General features: G+C 47.4%; 1 protein-coding gene across 8 annotated transcripts in view; it reads right to left on the bottom strand.

The window, feature by feature from the left end:
• The window catches only part of Tiam1 (TIAM Rac1 associated GEF 1), a 357642-nt gene that overhangs the window by 28199 nt on the left and 305272 nt on the right, over positions 1 to 24171 (bottom strand). For 7 of the 8 annotated variants that reach the window (XM_075959442.1, XM_075959443.1, XM_075959444.1 and 4 more), the window contains 4 exons: positions 12648 to 12751; positions 3398 to 3577; positions 1335 to 1403; positions 944 to 1069 (listed from right to left, as the gene is read on the bottom strand). In XM_075959442.1, coding sequence (XP_075815557.1) covers positions 944 to 1069; positions 1335 to 1403; positions 3398 to 3577; positions 12648 to 12751 — 479 coding nt within the window. Of the gene's footprint in view, positions 1 to 943; positions 1070 to 1334; positions 1404 to 3397; positions 3578 to 8712; positions 9191 to 12647; positions 12752 to 24171 lie in introns of those variants that run through there. The other variant, XM_075959449.1, reaches the window with a different exon arrangement.

A 24171-nucleotide genomic window follows, 5' to 3' on the forward strand; every position in this document is an offset into this window, starting at 1 on the left:
GGTGCACACCAGATTCCCAGGAGGAAGCTCCATCAGCCTGATGTGAACAGTCCTACGCTATCAGGGCACAGAGCACGCTGCCTGAGGATGGGAGGCAGTGAGAGGCAGGAGGAGGAGATCACAGGTGACAGAGACTAGCTCTCAGAGTTGATTAGGTCATTGTCTTGAGTGTAGTGACAGTTTCACAGGTGTGTGTATGTGTGTGCACACGCACGTGCATACAAATGCATGCAAGTATGTATGTGTACAAATGCATGCATGTGTGTATGTGTGTGCATGTGTGCGCGTACTCATACACACATACTTTATCAGAGCCTACACTTTAAATATGCACAGTGCTTCATCAACTGTACCACAGCTGATCTTGTTTTTAAAGCACCGGGGTCTGACATGTCAGCCAACACACACATCAAAGAGTTTTACTGATCTGAAATGTGGAACGGGAACTTCCTTCCAGGGAATACCAACCAGGGGAGAGGAAACGAGTTGAGGGTGAGTAACCTTTGTTCATGCATGAGTCACACGGCTCACTAGGACCACAAGGACAGTGTCCATCTGGACAGGAATCAGCATTTCTATCAAAGCTGCCCAGAACAGGGTAAACTGATTGAACTGACAGAGCAGAGGGCTAATTTAATTTATTACTAGCTAATGTAACCTTAAGGTCCGCGCAGCTTCCAAAGGAGACATCGGCAGATAAATGTGTTTCATTGAGTCTACAGCATCAAACAAGAAAGATAAGGCCTTCTCTCCCGACCCTGACACCCTCCCCCAGGAAGGTCCCCCACTGGGAAGTCCTACAAGTCCTCAGTACTGTGAGGTCCACAGACTCCCAAAGAACAAAAGACCACCTGCAGCCCGGCATGGGGGCACATCCTGACAGCAAGATAACCCAGCAGTGACGCAGAAGGGCAGCTTTAGGTAGCTTGAGGATGAGGCTTACCTTGAATTGGTCGACTTTCTCAAGCTTTTCCAAATCAGGGACCAGTCTGACTCCATCTTCGAGAGTTTTAAGGAATTCGACTTGAAACTCTACCATTTCGGTTAAATTGCCAAAGAGTACATCAAGCTAAAAAATGAAAAAAAAAATCTACCCCACGTCCATGAAGATTCAGAAGCTTTATCTGGACCTAACTGTGTGATTTCTGAGGGTTAGCAGTCTGTTATTACAGAATGGGGCAGTCCCGTATGCCCCAACTTTACCCCAAAACTTCACGGGCTGTATGTGACCTGCCATGACTAAAGGCACCCAATGTTGTGGGTGTCAGTGCTCCATCCTTGACCAGCAGGTCAACCGCAGCATGCCCCCCACAAACCAAGACAGCCCGCCATACCTCATCCTGGGTGAGAAAGGTCTCCTTCTGAAGGGGCTTCAGGTATCTCTCCATGAGGCAGTTTAAGTCCTACGAACCAGAAGGACACTTCATTAGCATACTGAAAAGTCTACAAGGCTGTACGGGCCGAAAAGGCAAAATGTGTTCTGAAGGCTAAGGAGCCAGTGATGAAAGTCCATGAGGACAGGAAGAAGCAGGCAGGCCCACGGGCACAGCGGAAACCAAGTCTTTAACTCATGGTGTACTCTGCGAGCATGCTGAAAGCTCCATATGCAAATGGACATGGCCAGTAAGAATACTCAGCAGTTGACAGCTAGCATTCGACAGGTCGCCCCACTCTCTGATGGGGGGCCCCACTTGGAAAATGACCGTAGGGTCACTGACTGTGAATCCGCTTGGATTTATCTATAATTTTTCTCATGTGCCACTGCATTCCTTCCCTGAAAACAGCTATGGGTGTTTCCCCTCTGCTTGTGGTTTATCTCATATCTATATATATCTATATAAATATATATCATAAAATACAGATATATTCCATCTACTGGGCACACATGTAGCTGTGGATGGTTGGGAAGATGAGTTCTGCTTAAGCTGTATAATTTTGATGAATAGAAATAGTACTAGGGTATTTTTTCATATTAGACTGACACAGGAAAATAGCAATATTCTTAGTTTTAAGCCAGTTTTTTTTTTACACATTTAGCTGATTTTAGACTTCAGAGCAGATTCAAAATGGACTAGTTGCCCCTGTAAAATACACACAAGGGCAAGTTCCCAGGTGTCTGCTGAACCAGCCAGGGTGATAACATTAAGACATAACTCTCTCTAGTAACGGATTCTCTGCACATACTTCTGGCCTTGGTTTGTGATGCGGGACTCGAGGTCCAGCCAACTACCTGTTTATTGTGTAAGTCCTGAATTTCAATGTCATTCTGTGTCTGGGAACCCTGACCACTCAGAGCTGTGTGCTCACTTTACCCACCGTGCCCGGTCAGCATGACCTGAGAGAAACCATGTGACTTATCATGTGTTATTAGATCAGGTCAGATCCTATAAGTAACTCATAATTGTCCAGAGTGGGTGGCTGGGAGAGGCGTGTGAGTATCTGAGTGTGTGGGTGTGTGAGCGTGTGGGTGTGCAAGTACGTGGGCGTGTGAGCACGTGGGCGAGTGTGTGTGAGTGTATAAACGAGCGAATGAATATGTGTGAGTGAGAAGTGTGTGTGCATGTGAAAATAGTGTGTGTGTGTGTATGTGTTAAACAAATACCATGTACACACCTGGAGAAGTCAGAAAGAGGTGCCAGGTGTTCAATTCAATCAGTTGCCACCTAACTCCCTCGGGAGAAGGTCTCTCACGGAACCTGGGCCCCACCAGGTTTTGGGCTAGGCCAGCCAGCACACTCCTGGTATCTGCCTTTCTCTGCCCCCTGAGATGCTGTTACAGACATGTACAGCCAGGATGGTTGTCAGGATTTGAACTCAGGTCCCCCATGCCTGCACAGCAAGTCCTCATATCCACTGAGCTATCTCACCAGGTCCTAAATTCAGATTTAGAAATAGCTTATAATACATTTAGAAAAGCCAGAAAAATGATTTAATATTCACTATCAATTACATAAATATATAAAACAACTAAGAATTTATATTTATCAATGTTAATCAATATACTAGTTCCAGAAGAGAGATTAAGATCTCAATATTTGTGTGTTATTAAGAGGTGTGGCCTTGTTGGAGTAGGTATGATCTTGCTGGAAGAAGTGTGTCACCGTGGAGGCGGGCTTTGAGGTCTCCTTTGTCGGAGCTTCACTCAGTGTGACACTCGGTCTACTTCCTGTTGCCCTTCTCTAGGACCATGTCTGCCTGCTGCCATGTCACACCATGATGACAAGGGACTCGGAAACTTACGCCACTCTCAATTAAAGGTTTTCCTTTACGAGAGCTGCCGTGGTCGTGGCGTCCCCTCGCGGCCACAGAAGCCCTAACTAAGACAGGGAGCCCCCACTCTCTTGGGAAGGAAAGGTGGTTACACCCCGAGGCTGGGGAGGCAGACGCAGGCACGCACCTTCACGTAGGTGCGCTCAGTCTCCAGCAGCTCGCAGATGACCTTGCGCAGTTTATCGGCATCCGAGAGCTGCCGTGTGGTCGCCAGCTGAGGGCCCGTGGCGTCCTGAGGAGATGGGCTCGAGTCAGAGGGGTTCATCTCGTGCAGGCTCCGACAGAAAGCAGCAACCTGTTCTGTGCTCTGTGGGGTACAGGAGGATAAGGCAAAGCAGAGGGGTCACGTCTCAGCCGGGAGCCTTGTTGGCACCCAGCCCTCCTCAAGGCAATTTCCAGCTCAATGAATGGTCACATACGAATACCTCTCGTGTCCCAAACTGTTCCACACTTGAGTTCCTTGAGTGCTGACAACCACAGTAATGAACAAGGGTGTGCGAGTGATCACGCCCCATGAGGCTCGCTCGCTAGTCCTAATCCGGGGTATCTGACTCTCACATGCTACTCACACGTGTGAGAAGGGCTATGACAACTCCCACTGAACAGTTGAAACAAAGGAGGCCCAGAGAGGTTAAATAACTCATCCAAGGTCACACAGCTAGGAAGTAGCAACAGCAGACCTGGAATGTGAACTATCCAAGCACATTTCAGAGCATGTGATTCTGGGGAGTGCTGGGAGGCGGGAGGGGAGATGTTACTGGGAATGAAACGAAACCTAGGCTCAGATTTGCCTCAGCAAGTGCCCTGTCACCAAGTGGTATCCCTGGCTCCAAAGGCTATGTTTGAGCCATTCCATGAGAAGCTGGGAGCTAAAGACCTGCAACACAGAGAACAATTTACTCAGCTACCGGATTCGGGTTTGGACACTTACTCAGCATGCTGGAAGACAATGTCTGTCTGTGGCATTAAATGGCTCACATTTAGCAGATGGCTGTATCTTTGGTAAGTTCTGCTGTTTCTATCTTCTCCGCTGCCCTTTGAGCAGAAGGCAGTTGAGCCTGAAACAGGCCACTGTGGACCTCAGTCTCCACTGCCTCGGGAGGACACGAATGAGGGGAAGGCTGCAACGATTCTCAAGTTTAGGAAGCTACAGTTGTTCCACCCTATGGAATGATGCTGTCTGAAGGTCGAGCTGCTGAAAACCCCGTGGGCTCAGTGGCTGACCTCAGCGAAGCCCTGGATGGCCTAGACTTCCCAATTCCACAGCTCAGATCCTTCCAGTCAGAGTCCACGCTGGAATGCAAAGGGACTGGCATTTGGCTTGGGGTTATCAGTAAAGACAAGGCCTCACTAGATAGCCCTGAACTCACGACTTCCAAACCTGCCCGATTTTCCCAGGCATTGTTTTGGAGTAAGGAAATCTGGTTTGCCTGTCGAATGCACAGCAGTAATGTGGGGTGGATACCTTCTACATTCTACTTCTATTCAGCCCTTCTATGGTCTATTTCAGTCCTAAACACAGAAATGCCTCTTTCAGGGTGATGACTGCGCTGATAAAGAATTACTCTTATACCCGGCAGTGAAGGCGCACGCCTTTAATCCCAGCACTGGGGAGGCAGATGCAGCAGGCGGATCTCTGTGACCTCAAGGCCAGCCTGGACTACAAGAGCTAGTTCCAGGACAGGCACCAAAGCTACAGAGAACCCCTGTCTCGAAAAACAATACAAAAACAAAACAAAACAAAAACAAAATAGCTGGTCTACAGAGCTGCAAGGCAGAAAAGCTAGGACCTAGAATATTCCACAAGACAGGCTATAAATACAGTGAAGGGTGATTTGCATATACAAAAGAGAACACAGACAGAGTTTCTCAAAAAGACACATTAGGGGCAGCACAGGGCAGGAAAGCCCAGAGTCTGGATCGGGAGTCACACGGCTATCGTTCTGATTCTCTTATAATTGCCATGACTTATTTCTGGCTGCTGCTAACTGCAGTAACTGCCAGAATGCACGCTGCCTGTCATAAGTGCTAGTCAGGATCCTCCAGGAAACTGGGTTATGGACGTATAATATCCCTGCAAAGAATCTTCACAAGGGTATAGAAAACTCACCCAGATGGGCTGAACTGTATACTCTGAGTTTTACCTCAGTAAGAGAAAATACCTGCTTTGCATCACAGCCTGTTTGTGCAGAAACAAAGGAACTAGTTATGCGCCACTTCACTAACTTGGGGTCATCTTGATAGAGTCAAACTGGGCTTTGCCATAACAATAGGAACAAGGGAACAAATATATCCATTTTAACAAAATGTTCATGTCTCCTTTTAAAGATCGAATGATAACTAAGACAAGCAATGTTTTCTAATGCGGTTATCACGGGGAGATAAAAATGCCAGTCTGGACAAAGCCTCCCAGGCAGAAGAGCTGACAACCAGTGCCCCATCCTCATCCCTTCACACACTCCCCTGGGCTGCTGTAATTTGCTGCCTGGTCAAGGAACCTAACAAACAAGTGTGGTCCTGGCACCTTTGCTTACACAATGGATGCTTCTGGAACAATTCCATCTGTGACCACTGCTGACCGTCCCTCATACACAACTCCCGTGACAAACACAGCCATTACCAAGTTCCAATTGCTGGCAGGATACCCTCTTGAGATGATTAGCCATGGGACCTCGCATATCGGTGCAAGCAGAACCCTCAGCTCCACAAATGATGAACCGTGTGAGAGGCCCTGATTTACAGGAGAAGCAGGGCATCGCAAAAGCCATGGCCCACCACACTGGAGGGGTCACCGCAGTTTGGTTAAATATAGAAGGTATGGACTGGGGTTCCTGGGTTCTTGGCTCCTCTGTGATATCACCAATACCTAAAGATAGCTATTTTCAAGACTGAACGGGGAGCTGCCTTGGTCTCTGCCAAGTGGCTCCCTAGTTAGAGTGGTGTTGCTTTGGCTCTCGACGCCCAGCAGACTCCCTGGGTGCCTGCCCACCATGAGGTGTTCTCCTTTCTTCTGCTAGTACCCCAAATCAAGTCCTAAATTCACACACACACACACACACACACACACACACACACACACACACACCATAGGAAATGTAGTCATCCAACTTTATCTTTGGGGTCACTCACTTTCTGAGTTATCATCAGAAAATGCAAAAACTTTATTTTGGCTCTTTCAGGGGAAACCCTGTCTACAAAACCTTTATTGAAGTACTTTATGTTATGTTCTTACATTCTTACAGGGTTATACGCAGTTTCTCTATTTATTAGTTGCTATTAATCTCTTACTATTTACTTAACATTAAACTTTATCAAAGACACATATGCATAAGAAAATAACTCAGTACATGTAGGAATTGGTACTATCCACCTAGGCATGGCTTCTGGTATACACTGAGGGTCTCAAGCCACTTGGCAGAGGGTCTCAAGGTGTATCCCCTACAGATAAGGAAAACTATAAAGGGCCTTTCTGGAGAGAATCTTACAAGGAGAAGACAGAGTTGACAACAGTGCCCTGCCCCCTTAGTTTCTTGGGGGGCTACTGAAAAGCTCCATGGGGCTCCCTTTAGAGGGCTCAGCCTCAACCACCCCTTCCATTTACCCCTGAAGCTAAACAATGTCCTTCCCAACACTCTGCTCCCGGCACTGACTCCAAACTGATGCCTTCCCCCTCCCATCCTCCCCCCCCCCCCCGGCCAATACATGCTACTTGAGAAAGAATAAACGGTTTCACAGCATTAATAAGTTTTAACACATGTAGACATCAAGAGTGGTGTTTCTGTTTGGAGAGAATTTAAAAGAGGCCATAAAGCTTGAGAGATTTGTTTGCCTAAAATACGCCTTCCAAAATATCCTCTAAAGAAATGCAGGGCTCCCTTGGAATGTCTCTAAGCTATTGAATTCATGTATTGTTGCCCAGCTAAATCTCCACCTCTGTCCACCGCATTCCACAGTGGTCAGACTTCTAAGTAGGCCATTGTCAAGTATGGACCCTGTCTGTGGTACCTGCAATGGCAGAGCATGGAGAGAAAACGCCCTGACCATGCCACAGCTGGCTGTCAGGTGAGTCACACTCACCTCTCACCACCGTTCACACACTTAGCACCCACCATTCACACATGCCCGGCCAAGCAGCCTGGGTGGGAGGCTTCCCGCAAGCCCCTACATGAAAGCTCTGGGGCAGGAGGAAGACAGCCCAGGTACTTGCATCAGGGAGTGCAGTCTCTCCCCTTGAGGACTATCACCAAAGACCAAAGAGCAGCACTCGCAGGCACTAGGGAGCCTGGAAGCGCTGAAGCGGGCAGAGGCGCCCCAGGAACAACCGATTCAGCCAACACAGAGAAGGCAGGACAACAAAGGAGGGCATGGGCCACTCTGCCATGGCCAGCAGGAGGCTCGGTGGTTATGACATCCTTTCCCCCTGTGCAGGATGAAAAGTACAAAGGGGGAGCGCGCGGGGGGGGGGGGTGTCAGACTCTTAAGGACACACTACCTGCTGGAGCGACCCAGCTGCTCAGCCTTCCTGTTATGCAACCACCAAAGGCAATGTCTGCCTCCAGATGAGCGACTTCCAAAACTGTTCTTTGACTCTGACCGACTTAACACTTCCCACGGATTTAAAAGGAGGAGTGGCCTCAAAACCTTACAGCCTTTATTTAAACTTTTCTTGAGGGATGGTAGAGCAGAGCACATTTCAGAGTCTCGGGGGGCATTACAGTCATCCATACTTCCTTCAATTCTCCACGAGCTCTGGGGTCTCTTCTGACAACAGGAAACACCAGGCATAGCCACCGATACGTTCGTTTCATTAAAAGACACTGCCTCTCAGCCGCGGACAGATGCGGGTATTAGCGCCAGCACCGAAAGGCTCGGTTTGATTTTGTTCAACTGTTTCTTGCCATGAGCTCACTACTGCAGGTTCTTTTTAGAGCATTATCGTTTACTACAGGGGCTGGTCTAGGGAAGTAGGTCAGCTCATGCTAGACTGCTCATTCGTCAACCTTCTTTACCTACTGCAAGTCAGCAGAAATAAGACCCAAAGCACCCAAAGGAGCAAAACACAATCCCAGCTGCTTTCCTAGTCCCTGGTCAGGGGTGGGGTGGGAGGGACATAGTGCACTGGACATATAATATATCCAAAATATCAATAGCCAAAAAAGGGGGGGGGGTGTCAGCGATAGTTAAAAAAGATTTAAAAAAAAAAACAACAAAGCTTTCTACCACCTAAATCTGAAAGAGAAAAATAAACACCCAACACAAACTCACCTGCACACTAACTAATGATCGCATCCTCAAAAACTGCTGCAATACATATTCTTTGTTAAGAAGGACGCCCAGAAAGAAAGGGGGTGAAACAGAAAGATGTGGGACAAACATAGGCATCACTAGTTGAGCATGGGAGCCAGTCTTCCCCAAAGCCGCCAGAAAGAGTGAAGCGCTCACCAGATGAAGGGTGCTGTAGAGAGAGCCACCAGCTCTGTCGTTCTCCATCCTGGGTTTGCGCCTGATTTTCCACAGTGCCGACATCCTCAGGGACACAGGCTCATGGTAATTCCTCCTAGCACTTCATGTGTTCAGCAAGGAAACTGAAGTTTCCTCAAATACTCAAAAAGCTCCAGCCACCGTCCAGCTTGCAGAGAGCTTCCTCTCCCCAAGATAGCCCATGCTGGCTCTCCAGTGCCGACCTGGGACCACACACATCTCAGTACAGAGCTGAGGGCGGCCACAAGCCCCAGAGAGAAACCTGTTTCCCCACTGGTGCTCCCGGAGGCTGTCAAAGGCTGTATCTCAGAGAAGAACTCCTGCTTTGATTTTTACCTGGCTCAACAATAAAAGTCCCAGAAAGAGAGAGCCAAAGCCAGCGGAAAACAAAGCGCAGAGTGCCTCCCCGGGCTGCGGGTGGCCCTGCCCTGCAGCCAGTGGGACCAGCTGATTGGCCAGCATCTCGAATGGCACAGGAATATTAAAGTGCCCAAGTAGGACAACTTGACAGCTCCCCTCACTGAGGCAAAGGAATCCCCACCACACAAACCTGCTCTTTCAACTGTGCGCCCTGACACACTTTACACTAATACTTCATTGCAAAAACAGATACTTTCCCAAGCAGTTCTAGCACGCAAGAAAACAAAACCAGAAGCTGCCAGGAATGCACAGGCACTGATGATTCTAATACACTTTCTAACCGGAAAACAAAGTCGGAGCCACCAGGGGGCCTGGAATGCAGGACCCTGGGCTCCTCTGGCCTCAGTTAACTCATGTTTCATTCCACAAGAAGCTGCACAGAGAAATGACTCCTAGGGTGAGGAGACCTAAGGTTGTCACCTTGTCACCAGAGGAAAGAGGAGCTGACAAAGGGAGAGGTGGCTAGACTCCCCTGCCTTTCGACAACCTCAGCCATCATGGTGATGTGCTCAAATCATCTCCAGTGAACAGCAAGCTCACAATTATCCACTTGTTCAGCTCCAAAAGGCCATGCACAGCTAAATCACACACACACACACACATACTCACACACATACACCACCACCAACAACAACAACAACCCACACCAAAAAAAAAAAAATCATAGAGTCCCTGGCTTCATATTTCCCACCAGAATAAAAACTGATAATACAGCAGGACACGGTGGTGCACACCTTTAATCTTAGCACTCGGGAAGCTGAGGCTGGCAGATGATCTTTGTGAGCTTGAGGCTAGTGTAGCCAACATAGTGGCCGGGGCTATATAACAAGACCCTGTCTTTAGAAGCAAACCAACAAGGAAAAAAGTGAGGAAGGAAGGAAGGAAGGAAGGAAGGAAGGAAGGAAGGAAGGAAGGAAGGAAGGAAGGAAGGAAGGAAGGAAGGAAGGAAGGAAGGAAATCTAACCACTCACTTCATTATTCTTCTGGGGGTAGGCATGTCTGGGTGCGGGGCAGCCATGGCTCATGTGTGGCCGGAGGACGATCTGCAGGATTCAGATAGCCCCTCCCACCATGTGGATCCCAGGGATAGAGATTAGGCTGTGAAGCTTGGCGACAGGCTCCTAGACCTGCTGGGTCACTTTGCCATCCAGTTTCTATTAATTTATTAGGTGTATTTCTCTACCTGATGAATATGTGTGCATTCAGACAAGCCTTAATCATCCCTTCCAGGTTACAGCAGTATATACAACTTAAAAATAAATTTGCAAACCAATATAGTCGATGCGACCAAAGTGTTTAACCTTAATCAAGAGACACTTTAGGAAGATTAAGCATTGGGAAAATGGCTAAATGGCTCATGACTGTGTATCTAATTGGCCTTTAGCACCACTAATAAATTAGTTCCCTCTTTCATGAAGCCTGGTACTTAATATCATACACAACAACCAGGCTGCAGGTAATTTAAATGCAGGCATCAATAACACAAGGCCCTGGGCCAGACTGGGTTTTCATCTGGCTTTCAATACCACGGAGCTGTCTGTGTTTCTCAGCAAGCGCCTAACCCCACCCCCACTCTCCTCTGTAAACAGAATACTCTTTTTCAGGAGTGCTGTAAAGATACTGCATATGAAATGGTACCTAATATTCGCCAAAGACAGAATTAGCAAGACTTGTTATCAATACTCAGTGGGATATTACTCAGTGGGTCGCCAAAATCTGCCGGTACAACTTGAATTTTTTTGGCTTTCAGATCTCTTAAATGAGAAATGTAATGAATCAAGGGCTACTGCTCAGTGAGGAAGAGCTCTTGGCTTTCTCGGGGTTTCTCTGGCTGTGAGAAACACCATGCAAAGCAACCTGGGGAGAAAAGGGTTTCTTTGTCTTATACCTTTAAGTCATAATCCATCACTGAGGGAAGTCAGGACAGGAAATTCAAGTCAGGAGCTGAAGCAGAGACCTTATTGGCTACTCCCCATGGCTTCCTCAACCTGCTTTCTGTTCCCATCCAGGACCCCCTGCCCAGGAATGGCACCACCCACTCCAGTGAGCTAGAAAACAACTCAAAGACCACTCTGATGGGGACATTTTTTAAAACTGAGATTGCCTCTCTGAGGACGACTTGAACTTATGTCAAGCTGATGAAAAAACAAAGCAGTATACTGCCCTTACAGAGGACCAGAGACTGCTTCCCATGCTCCACGTTTAACACTGCACAACCACCTCTAACTCCAGGAGATCCAGCAGCATCTTCTGGCTTCCCGCGTGTGATCTGCTCAGAGAGTGTCAGGAAAACAGTGGGCAGAGGAGGATGAGCAACACTGTGAGGCGATTGTGGAACAGCCTTGTCAACCTAGGCCATTACTCAAGAGAGCCATGTAAGAAGAGAAGGGAGCACCCAGATCAGACTGGCCTTGGGCAGGGGTCTGGGGGTATTGTCTTGAAAATTAATAGATGCAGAAGGGCTCTGCCCACTGTGTGGCCATCGCTAGGCAGATTGTCCTGGATTGTATAAGAAGTTAAGTCAAGCATGGTGGTATAACCTTTAACCCTAGCACTCAAGAGATAGAGGTAAAGGGATTTCTGTGACTTCAAGGCCGGCCAGGTCTACATTGTGAGACAGATACTGTCTGGAAAAAGGGGGACAAGGGGTCGGGTGTAGGGATGATAAGCCAGCAAACAGTCTTCTTCTATGATTTCTGCTTCAGCTTCCCAACAGCTGTGAACTGAAGAAGACGATGAAGCAAAGCCTGCCCTTCCCCTAAGTTGGTAATGGTCAAAAGGTTTGATTACAGCAACAGCAATGTAACTACTGTGGCAATGCATGTCTGGACACAAGCCCTCAGACACCGGCGACGGGTTTGGAAGACTGCTGGTTCAGAAACCCTGGGATGTACGGAACACTTGACAACGCAGAACAGGAGCAGGCAGAATTACAGGCAACGACTTCATTGTTTTACACCAAAGTATCAAAAGAAAAGTTTTGCTCACAGTATTCATCTGAAGAACAGCATGATTGTTTTTTTTTAAAGTTTCCTTTCCCTTTAATAAAAAAAAAAGTGCACCTTGAACAAGAGCTGAAAGCAGATTGCTCAAAAGCGGCTCATTGCGGAACCCCTAAGAGGCAAGAAGGCACTGCTGCCTCAATTACGCCATTTGGGACGATGCTTCATCCTCCACAAATGAAGATGGAGGGAGGAAACGGGATGAAATTATGGCATTAATGGGGAACTCCAGCCGTGGCAGAAATTAAAGAAGGAAGCCTTCAATTCATTACAAGTGATTTCTGCCCTCTGTTCTCCCATATGGGTTTGTTACCAAGACTGTAATTTGGATTTCGTATCCAGCTATTTAGTAACATCTCAGAAGCAAAAACACTTCATCCCATGGAGAGGCCGCCCGAGCACATACAGCTGCAGAGGTGGCGTGTCAGCTGTGATCCTGCAGGACACGGGATGTGAAAATGAAAACGCTCTCACCTTGCTGCTGTGATCTGTGTCATCAGAAGACTCCAGGTCTGGTCCTTCGCCTTCTTCCGGACCTATCTCAGCACCGCTGCCCTGCTCGCTGCCGAGGCTGTGCCCTGCCACAGAGAAGCAGAAGGAAGCGCGGGTCAGCAATACAGTCATAGCTAAAAGCCACTGGGGTGATGGCAGTACCAAGTGAAGCATGGTGTGTGTGTGTGTGGTGTATGTGTGTGTGTGTGTGTGCATGTGTGTGTGTGTGTGTGCATGTGTGTGTGTGTGTGTGCATGTGTGTGTGTGTGTGTGAGGTGTGTGTGTGTGCATGTGTGTGTGTGTGTGCATGTGTGTGTGTGTGGTGTGTGTGTGTGTGTGTGCGTGTGTGTGTGTGCGTGTGTGTGTGTGTGCATGTGTGTGTGTGTGGTGTGTGTGTGTGTGCATGTGTGTGGTGTGTGTGTGTGCGCATGTGTGTGTGTGTGCATGTGTGTGTGTGCATGTGTGTGTGTGGTGTGTGTGTGTGCATGTGTGTGTGTGCATGTGTGTGGTGTGTGTGTGTGCATGTGTGTGTGTGGTGTGTGTGTGTGCATGTGTGTGTGCATGTGTGTGTGTGTGTGCATGTGTGTGTGGTGTGTGTGTGCATGTGTGTGTGCATGTGTGTGTGTGTGCGTGTGTGTGTGCATGTGTGTGTGTGTGCATGTGTGTGTGTGCATGTGTGTGTGTGTGGTGTGTGTGTGTGGTGTGTGTGTGTGTGTGCATGTGTGTGTGTGTGCGTGTGTGTGTGTGCATGTGTGTGTGTGCGTGTGTGTGTGTGCGTGTGTGTGTGTATGTGTGTGCGTGTGCGTGTGGTGTGTGCGTGTGGTGTGTGTGTGTGTGTGTGTGTGTGTGTGGTGTGTGTGTGTGTGTGGTGTGTGTGTGTGGTGTGTGTGTGTGTGGTGTGTGTGTGTGTGGTGTGTGGTGTGTGTGTGTGTGGTGTGTGTGTGTGTGTGTGGTGTGTGTGTGTGTGCGTGTGTGTGTGTGTGTGCGTGTGGGACAGCAGCCTACCACCTGGAACCCAAACATTAAAATCTATGAGCCTGTGGGGTCCATTCTCCTTCAAGACACCACAGCACCTCAAGGTCTTTCTAGATTTTCATCTCCAGGGCATTACAGAATGTGCAGGGATGGACCACAGTCAAACAGGAAGCCATAACCCAGCAACACTAAACCCAAGAGGGCTGGGGATGCACTCCAGCGTTAAATCTCTTACTTGGCATTCATGAGGCTGAGCTCAGCCATAGCAAGCAAACAAACAAATAGTAGAACAGTCGCTGTAAGAAGGCAGAAGACACCGAGGAACACAGGAAACCTAGCCACCTGATACAAAATCTCAAATAACAAGGCTGAAATTATTATTATTTTTTTACAAAAACAAAAGGGTGCTTTCAAAAAAGACCACACAAATTAATAGAATCTCTAAAAATAACAACAATAATAGCTGTAGTCACAGAATAAAACAGTTGGTGGGTAAAAATATAAATCAAAAAAGGAAAAAAAAAGAGGATTGTGAAGACATCTGAAAGGAGTGCCTTATTCTAGAAAATAAACCTTCACATGAACTGCAATTTCAGGGATCCGTGGTTAAGAGCACTCACTGGCTGCTCTTCCAGAGGAACCAGGTTCAATCCCCACATGGTGGCTCACAACTATATGTAATATGGTCCCAGGACAATGCACACACGTGGTGAAAAGATTAAACACCCATGAACACAAAATAGTAAATCCAAAAACACACAAAAGTTTTGGGATAGTAGCCAAGCTCTTGCCTAGAAACAGGTGAGGCTCCAAATTCAGCCCCTGGAGCCCCGCAAATAAACAACCAAAGACTATCCCAGAGAGAGACCACAGTAAGAACTTCTTAGAAACTAGTATCTCACTAAAAAGTTCTCTAAAGTATGTATTTCAGGGAAAAAATAAACACATAACCCTAAAAAAAAATCTAGTGTACAAACTGAAAGATAAAATGTTGACATTTATACAAGTTAGGATTAAACTATAAAACAACCCCGCATCCTCCGCAAAAGACATTTTGGTATTTAAAACAAAAGCAAACAAACAAGCAAAAACCGGCTCCGAAGATACTATTAAAGCAGGGTTGGGGGAAACTGAAGCTGGGGGAAGAAGGAAAAGGAACTGTAGTTTCTGCTGGGCTCAGAATCTCATCCAAAGTGCAGAGCAAAGGGTGAAAGAGGAGGGATAGGCTATGTAAGACGCAACTAGAATTTAAAATGCAATTCAGGAGAGAGAAGGGGAAATAAGTGAGACCACAGATATGCGTCAGAACACATGGATCTTCTAAAAAAAATGTTAAAGGCTTAACTTAAATAAAGACACATAAAACAAAGCCCCAGCAGGCAGGATGATATACACAAGAAACAGGTAAGAGGAACACACTGAGAAGAGTCCAGACATAACCAAGCACACGGAACACTCTAGAAACTAAATGCAACAGGCTTAGTCAAGACACAGAAGACGCAAACATTTATAACTGTTAAGCTTGATTTGTGAATGATTTTCTAGCCCTAGTCCCAAGGATTAGCATTTTACACAAGTAAGCCATCTACCAAAGGCAGAAACTGCCCTAACTTAGAGCACCTACACTTGAGCAGACCACACCGGCAACATTTTTCCTAGAACTAATAAAAGTTCAGTTACACCAAAGACAGTAAAGGAGAAGACAAACAAGACTGGGGTACTTTCCCTGCCAGAGAGCAAAACATAAGCTAAAGTTACAGTAACTTTAATGCAGCTCAGAACAGACTGTTTAAAAGAGACCCAGCCCTGGATGAAGTGTGGCACTCAGCAGACGCACAGTGCAGTCGGGGAAAGAGACGGAACATTTGACAGATGTCGCCAGAGCGGTGGGTGGCCCACATGGAAAAATGATAACGCTGGATCCTAATTCACGCCAATCGCAAAAACCGGCACCAGGAGGATACAGACTCGGCAGAAAATATACAGGACAAATGCAGCTAATAAGAAAGAAGAAAAGGACATGCACAATACAGGCCTGATGCTCACGAAAGCCACCAGCTCAATCCCTCCCATCCTAGAAGCACAGCCCTGAGACTACACCCTACACCAGAAATCTGGACTGACGCACAGCTTGCTTTGGCTAGCAAAAATAATGTAAGTGAAAATACACACATTTCCAGCCAGGGCCCCAGGAGGCTGCACAGTTCCTGTGCTTGTCCGAAATACAAAAAAAAAAAAAAAAAAAAAAAAAAAATAAAGAAAGAAAGAAAGAAAGAAAGAAAGAAAGAAAGAAAGAAAAAACCAAACTATAGTCTCCAAGATGAGAGGCTTCATGGAGAGGAGGTCCCCACTGCCCAGGTACATGTGAGCAAGGACAGGGTCAGTCACGCAGCAAAGACAGTAGGGTGTCCAATCCGCTGAGCTTAGCCCAAGCCACCAGGCTACCGAGAAGGACCGAGGCTGTGTAGCAGCGGTTTGTTCTGCAACATTAACCACTAAATGGACAGGAGTAGGTGCTAATGACCAAAGGAAACAGGAGAGAGGAAGTGACAGCGGCTCACTTCAGGGATACTGAGAAGAAAGAGCAGAGCAGCCAGGACAGGGATCCAAGCAGAAAGCTACCTCCTTCCCATGCTCAGATCCTTCTCTGGATCTCCTCAATTTCGTGACTTTACACACACACACACACACACACACACACACACACACACTTTCACAAGTTTCTACAGCAGCACTATCCTGACTATAAAGTGCACACCTTTGAACCCTCTTGTCTGGGGGCATTCTCACCCCCACTTAGCAGGAAACAGCCCCCACCATCACAGGCTGCTCTGTTAGCAATCAGGGAAAGAACTAAAGACAGAGTTCAGGGGGACTGAAAGCGCCAGGGCAAGGAACAGTTCAATCAATAGAAGCCCTGAGCACACGGTCAGGCAGGCTCAGGGGAGGCTCCACAAGAGAGCAAGGAAGCCAGAGCACCTTCAGGACAGAACCTTCTGATTGAACAGAAGCTTCTACAAACTAAACCCAGGGCTGTGAACAGGTGAGAACACCTCTTTGGATTGTAAATTGCTTCCACATCATGGTCACATCTTTATGGTCTAAAAACCTTGGCAAGTCATTCACCCCTCACACCACTAGCTAAGACCAACACAATGCGAACCTAGCCACAAAAGTTTACCTTACAATGTTACAATGTAGCGTTTGTTTAGATCATACCACATTCATTTGTCTTTCCTAAGGCCTTGTGGCAATTAAACATAAAGGAAAGAATCCTTGTCTAATGAGAAATACAAGCAATGTGTTCAAGTTAAACAAATTCTAGTTCAAACACTAAAATTATTTTACTGTGTTTGTCTGTGTGTGTGCGTAACCTTCAGGAAATGGTTCTCTCCTCTCACCACATGGGTCCTAGGAATCAAACTCAGGTGGCAACTTCCTTAAGCACTGAGCCGTCTCGCCAGCCCCTAGAAATAAACTTTAAAAAGTTGTCTAATATCTGAGTTCGTATGAGGAGCAAACGTGACTGATGGACCAGTGGGTACGGCGAGGAAAGACTGGACCTCCCTAAAGACACTCGTATGGGACTCAGCTGCCGGGCTATGACTCCGTTTCCTTTCTCAGTCACGGCATAGCTTCATTACGAAAAGAATCCCATAAAGAATCCCATGTTCACCTCGTAATACACGGATGGCACCGGCACCAGCAGCCAAGGAAACTAGAAACCAAAACGGCTGCAGAGCAAAACTGCAGCAAACCAGAGACCGCTAAATACACACTGTGAGTGAGCTGAGCGGTACACACATGTAACTCCCGCACACAGCTAAATACACGCTGTGAGTGGGCTGAGCGGTACACACATGTAACTCCCACACTCAGCTAAATACACACTGTGAGTGGGCTGAGCGGTCCACACATGTAACTCCCACACTCAGCTAAATACACACTGTGAGTGGGCTGAGCGGTACACACATGTAACTCCCTCACTCAGCTAAATACACACTGTGAGTGGGCTGAGCGGTCCACACATGTAACTCCCACACTCAGCTAAATACACGCTGTGAGTGGGCTGAGCGGTACACACATGTAACTCCTGCACTCAGCTAAATACACGCTGTGAGTGGGCTGAGCGGTACACACATGTAACTCCCGCACTCAGAAGGCTAAGGCAGAAGGATGGCAAGTTTAAAGCTAGCACGGGCTATGTAATAAGTTGTAGGCCACCTTGGGATAGAGCAAGACCCTGTATCAAAAAGAAATAAATTTGGGCAGGAGAGACAGATCAGCGAGTAAAGGCCGTCAAGACTACAGACCTAAGTTCAACTTGAGGGGACGCACAAGGAGAGAAGCATGTGGTCCGCTGACTTCCACGTGTATGTTGTGATAAGTATGTACAATGTGCACATGTACACAAATACATAAAAGAGAAAAGCAATAACAATACTGTGGAAATTTCATAAAAATTGCAGATTTTGGCATAATTGATCTTATGTTTGGTGAGAAAATAAAATATAAAGTACATTAATGATTTTTAGAATTACTTTTATTTCTATTTCATGTGCATCAGTGCTTCCCTGCATGTATGTGCGTGCTCCATGTATATCCCTGGCCCAAAGACGCCAGAAGACAGAAACAGATCTCCTAGAAGTGGAGTTACAGTTGGGAGTCAACATGTAGGTGCTGGGAATTGAACCTGGGTCTTCCCTAAGAGCAACGAGTGCTCTTAACTGCTGAGCCGTCTCTCTAACCCTGACACTAATGATTTTTAAAAACATAAAACTGAAGGCTCCCCCGCATCTGCAAAGCAACACCCACCCCCTATACACACACGGGACATGGCCGATGCCATCAATCAAATCTCACTGGAAATCAAGAAAAGGCATTTGGATCCCCGACACCCCAGCAGGACCCACGGAAGCAGGCCATGTGCTAAGTGACAGACAGCAAGGCACGCCAACAGCTTACGAGGCAAACATGGCCGCAAACCTCATCGACAAGCAAACGGTATCTGTGAGGCTTCAGAGAATCTACAAGACGGGACCAGATTTGTTTTCAGAAAGACAGAGCTGTTCACTTGCTCGTTCGTGTCGCCCCTTCCTGTTCCCTAAGTGTGGAGTCCCCAGAGAAAACAGCCTTCCATTTCTCCACTGCACTTACTGGCCAGGCAGATCCAGCGCTGTCCCTGCCTGGTGCAAACAAGTCCTCCTCGGCGCTGAGGGGCCGTGGTCATGCACGGCCACACAGGGGCCTTTCCTGTGAAGCAGATGCCAGGGAATCGACTTCCTGCGGGAGGTGCATCTGTGCTCGCTGCAGCCCACAGCTTCCTCTCCGCAGCGGACAGATGTGCTGGAGGCCGATCAAAGGGTCTCCGGCTCTCCAACCTGAGCCTGATCTGAACGTCTCTAATGTGTCACTGGCCAGCTGTCAGCCACCCCGTATCAGCTAGAGCCACTCCAGCTCACAATGCAAAAATATCCATTTTATTTCCAATAAGATGTGGCGTCAGCCCCTCCAGAGAGCACAGAGTTTTTACTGTGAGAGTGCAGGCTCCTCACTGAGATAACACAGGGCACCTGCTTCCCTTCAATCAGCCGAGCAGAAACCTAGGGACAGGACAGCGCAGCAGAGAGGTGGCGCCACTGGAAGTAAGGCTGGCTAACACCAGAACTTAGAGAGACATGCGGAGTGTGTGTGTGTGTGTGTGTGTGTGTGTGTGTGTGTGTGTGTGTGTGTGTGTGAAGAGGGTCTTGCTATGTAGTCCTGGCTGGTCCAGTACTTGCTACGTCACTCAATATCACCTCACACTCTCAGCAATCCTGCCTGTCACCCAGGTGCTGGAATGACAGGTTTGCATCACTATACCTGGCCCTAAACACACACTTCAGACTTCTGAAGAGATACCCTAGATGCCACTTGAATGACAACTCTTACAATCTGCATAAAAGTTGGGTGTTTGCAATAATTGCTATCAGAGGTATCTTTGTTTCATTGGTGAATGTCATGATTTATATCTTGTGTCACCTAAGTTTTCTTCTTTTCCCTTAGTAGAAAGGGCAGGGAAGGGACATGCCAGACAAGCATATTAAAACAAGATGGATGTGGAGACTGATGAGATGGCTCAAGGGTTAAGAGCACTGAGTGCTCTTCCAGAGGACAGGGTTCAAGTCCCAGCACCCACATGACAGCTCACATGTCTATAACTCCAGTTCCAGAGACCATTACACCAATGCACATAAAGTAAAATAAATAAAATTTTAAAAAGAGAATAGCAGAATATCATTAGGATTCATTTAAAAAAAACCATGACGGACGCATGCACCAAAGAATTACCTGATCTGAAATGCTAAGATCAGCATTCAAAACAAATCCCATGAGAACTGAACAGCAGCCCTCAGAAAAAGAGTTTCCGAGTTCTCAGGGCAACTTCCCCTTTACAGCAAGGATGCTCCGAGAATAACAGGCGTGGAGGGAACTACCTTTGTTTGTTTGTTTGTCCTGGCTCCCTTCCTCCTATGCACAGATGAAAGGGGGCCAGGAAGACTCCAGCCGGAAGTTATGGACTGCAAATGGCCATGAACTAGACCTGTGTCTTAGCATACGAAGGAGACTGCCCTTGCCCAGACCTTGGCTTTGAAGACAACGTGAGAGCCAAGCACCGTGCTCCCTTCTTTCATCAAGGACTAAACAGAAAATGCATTTCCAACATCAAAATCTCCACGGAACAGATCCTAAAAGGGCATCGGCAATGTCTGCACGCCACCATTTTCCCAGGACAAAGTCTGCAAAAAAGGAGGAGTTGGGTGGCCAAACTGGTTCCAACTCTGGGTACATGTGGAAATCGCTCAAGGAGTCTAAACTGTCGTCTAAAACAATCAACAAGAACCAGAGCCACTCAAGAGCTGTCAAGGGGTCCAGGGACCTCAGTCCCACAGATTCCTCTCCGCCCAGAAACGGCAAGCACAGGGAAATTCAGGAACACGAGAGTTAGACATGCTGCCCACTGCAGGCGGAAGTGGAGGAGCGGACAGCGAGGAAGCACAACTGATTGCTACAGTCCTCTGCGACAGAAGCCGGCTTAACCATCACACTGACCTGGCAGGATGGCAGGGTGTGCTCTTCTCCATCTAACGGTGAGGATACAGGACACAGAGTGGCGAATCATGACTCACAGGACCACAGGCTAACATCAAAATGAACGCAGTCCCACAGAACCTGGCTCGGGCCTATTTTTAACCATCAGGCCATGATGTTTCTACTTGCAAGCCTCTATGTGAGAAAGGGGTTCAGAAATAACCAAAGCTTGAAAGAGAATTAATACCTTTCAGTCCGGGCTCTCGGGAAGGTCTGGTCAAGTCCACATGCTGGGCAGACAGCACCAAGGACCGCATGGGCCTCAAAGTCCCTGAGATGCTCAGACTCCCTACCTGGGTCTCTTTCCAGGTCACTAATACGCAGTCTAACTATCTTAAAGATGCTCTAGCACCAAACCCCAAACTTTGCCACTCGGATTGCTCCTATTTTTAGTTCCTTCTAAATTTAGATCAAGGCTGGAGTCTGGCCTACCCATTTTCCCACTGCTCTGTGTTAAGTGCCGTCGTCTTCTGAGTCTGTTATCTCTAACCTGCTATGGGGCAGGCTTGCTGGCTACCCATCCTGTTTCCTTGCTTCCCCCCTTTCATCTTCTGCTGTTAAATAAGGACCAGGAAGCGGAAGCACCCAGAAGGCAGAGACCCAGGTGGGGATCATGAGCTCCAAGGCACAGTCATTTGACTGGGAACAAACAAAGGAAAGAATCCGTCTCCTACAGAAGACCCCAAGGTTGAAATCGTACTGTTTTAGATACAAGTAAGTTGCGTGGTACAGGGCCTCCACAGGAGCCTCGTCTGTGGGAGGTTACAGGAAAGTCAGGGCTGTGTTTAGGACTCTGCTGTATCAACGACAGGGCAACTACTATATACACAGAACATGCCCAGATCCTTCTGAAGCAAACACACACAAGAACCTTTTCAGTTAAAAGCTATTCTGCCTTGTTTACCATAATCTCAGTATTCAAGAGGTTGAGGCGGTAGGATTCCAAACTAGGGGCCATCTCAAGATATATAGTGATTTTAGGATCATCTGGGCTCTATGACTAGACCTGATTTCAAACGCAAATTATTATTTTAAAAACACTCATGGAAATAATCTGCATATATTCGAAGGATCTTTTCAGTAAGAAATAGACAGTAATTGTAAATAAGGAAGCAATTTGTGAGCGAGAGTCAATTTTACACAGGGACTTTATCTCTAAGGGGCCAGAGAATAAACATTTTTAGCTTTGTGGACCGGAACTGGCCATCACAACCACCCAATCTACCGTTGTAATGGGAAGAAGCAAAATCGTGATGTGCACGGACGGATCCAAGTTGTTCAAAATCAGGTAGGGTGATCAGGTTTCAGTTTGCGGATTATAATATGTAAATTCTGAATCTGTATCTATAAACGGCAGGCATGAAACTGATAGAAAATTAATCCACATACAGTCACACACGCATTTCATGCATATGACCTCAAAATCCTGAAACAACCTAATTACACGGAACGTGTTTGATTCTGTAACCCTGCAGAATGGAAGCTGTGGATTGTTTTGTAGGCTAACAAACACCACCTTGTGGCCATCTGGGAGAATAGCCGCCAGGGTCCTGATTACCCTCTTCTCGGCATCCTGGGCTGACCAAAGCAGCTTTTAAAAGTGTGAAGACCACTACACTATGATGCAGTGATCTAAGGGAGCCAATAGTAACCAAGTAGGATCCATTTTTTGAAGCTTCAACTTGTCAAACTCTTCCGGGGACCACTAAACAAAATCATGAATGATCACGGGCTTCTTGCTTAAGTAGCCAAGCTGCAGACGGTAACCTGACAATGGCAAGGAGCAATACACAGTACCTACAACACAGACACTGAAACTAGAGACCCACTCCCATGCATGCCCACGCTGCCTCAAGTTTTATTTCTCCCCCTGAAAACACAAGATGGGGAGAAAAATAATTCTGAAATTAAGCCTAGTCAGTGAACCCTAACCCTAGTACGGGTTCATAAAAGCTGAGCTCCAGCAACCCACAGGGTCCCCGTGCTCACTCATTCACTCCCAAGTTCCATAGGAAAGGGTCGCTGTGTGGGACACTCCGTCCAAATGCTGGAAGGCAAAGATGAAGAAAACACACACATTCTAAGAAAACAAAACACGAGAGAACAATACAGGCAAGAAAGAAGGGTGTCAAATGAGCCAGCTACGAAGGTGCTCTCCTGCAAGGCCAGAGCTTGGAAAGCTGAGGCAGGGGAATCTTGGATTCAAGGCCAACCTAGGTTATTCAGAGAGTTCCAAGCCAGTCTGGGCTACAAAGTGAAAGCTTGTCGGAAGTAAACTCAGGGAGGAGGGAGGGAAGCAAACCTAAAGAGACGCATTCTGCAGGTCAGAGAGCTGGGGGTCCCAGGAAGGCTCCCTAGGCAGGGGGCACCCAAGCTGCTTCCGTCAGAATGAGTGCATGGGTTCCAGAGGGAGCAGGAAAGAGAGGAGACAAGAATGGCAGATGGGGACTGGAGCGACGGCTCAGTGGTCAAGGGCACTGACTATTCTTCCAGAGGACCCGGGTTCAATCCCCAGCACCTATATGGCAGCACACAACTATTTGTAACTCCAGTTCCAGGCTTTCTGACACCCTCACACAGACACACATGCAGGCATCAATGAACACGAAAAAGAAAAAAATTACTAACATTTAAAAAAAAAAGTGGCAGGGGCTGGAGAGATGGCTCAGAGGTTAAGAGCGTTGCCTGCTCTTCCAAAGGTCCTGAGTTCAATTCCCAGCAACCACATGGTAGCTCACAACCATCTGTAATGGAGTCTTCTGGCTTGCAGGCATACACACAAACAGAATATTGTATACATAATAAATAATAAAATATAAAAAAAGTGGCAGATAGAGCAGGGATGACAGGATTTCCTCATGTCCAAAGGAATCAGACAAAACCACCAATGGCTGGGCGAGCTTTCTGAGAAACACCTTGTTTCTCCCACACGAGAAGAGCAGGGCTGAGCAGACTTTGGGGGTGGAGAAAATGAAGGCCAGAAGAGAACTAAGCATCCCCGGGGCTTATGTGATCCCATACCTTTATCCACAACCATGAAATGGGGGCCTCACCCCACACACCTCTCTCCAAGATGACAATAAGCAAAAGAAACAGGAAGCAGACATTCCATGACAGAAATACCTTCCCCTTTTCCTTTAAAATGTCAACAAGAAGCCCAGGGCCAGCTATTAGCTTCACTCACTGACACATTTCAATACCTGCAGGAGCAAGCCCTGTGGATTCTGATGCCTGCAGGAGCAAGCCCTGAGGGTCCTGATGACTATAGGAGCAAACCCTGAGGGTCCTGATGTCTGCAGGAGCAAACCCTGAGGGTTCTGATGCCTGCAGGAGCAAGCCCTGAGGGTCCTGATGACTACAGGAGCAAACCCTGAGGGTCCTGATGCCTGCAGGAGCAAGC

This window comes from Microtus pennsylvanicus, chromosome 1 (genome assembly GCF_037038515.1).
Source record: "Microtus pennsylvanicus isolate mMicPen1 chromosome 1, mMicPen1.hap1, whole genome shotgun sequence".
Taxonomy (NCBI): Eukaryota; Metazoa; Chordata; class Mammalia; order Rodentia; family Cricetidae; genus Microtus; species Microtus pennsylvanicus.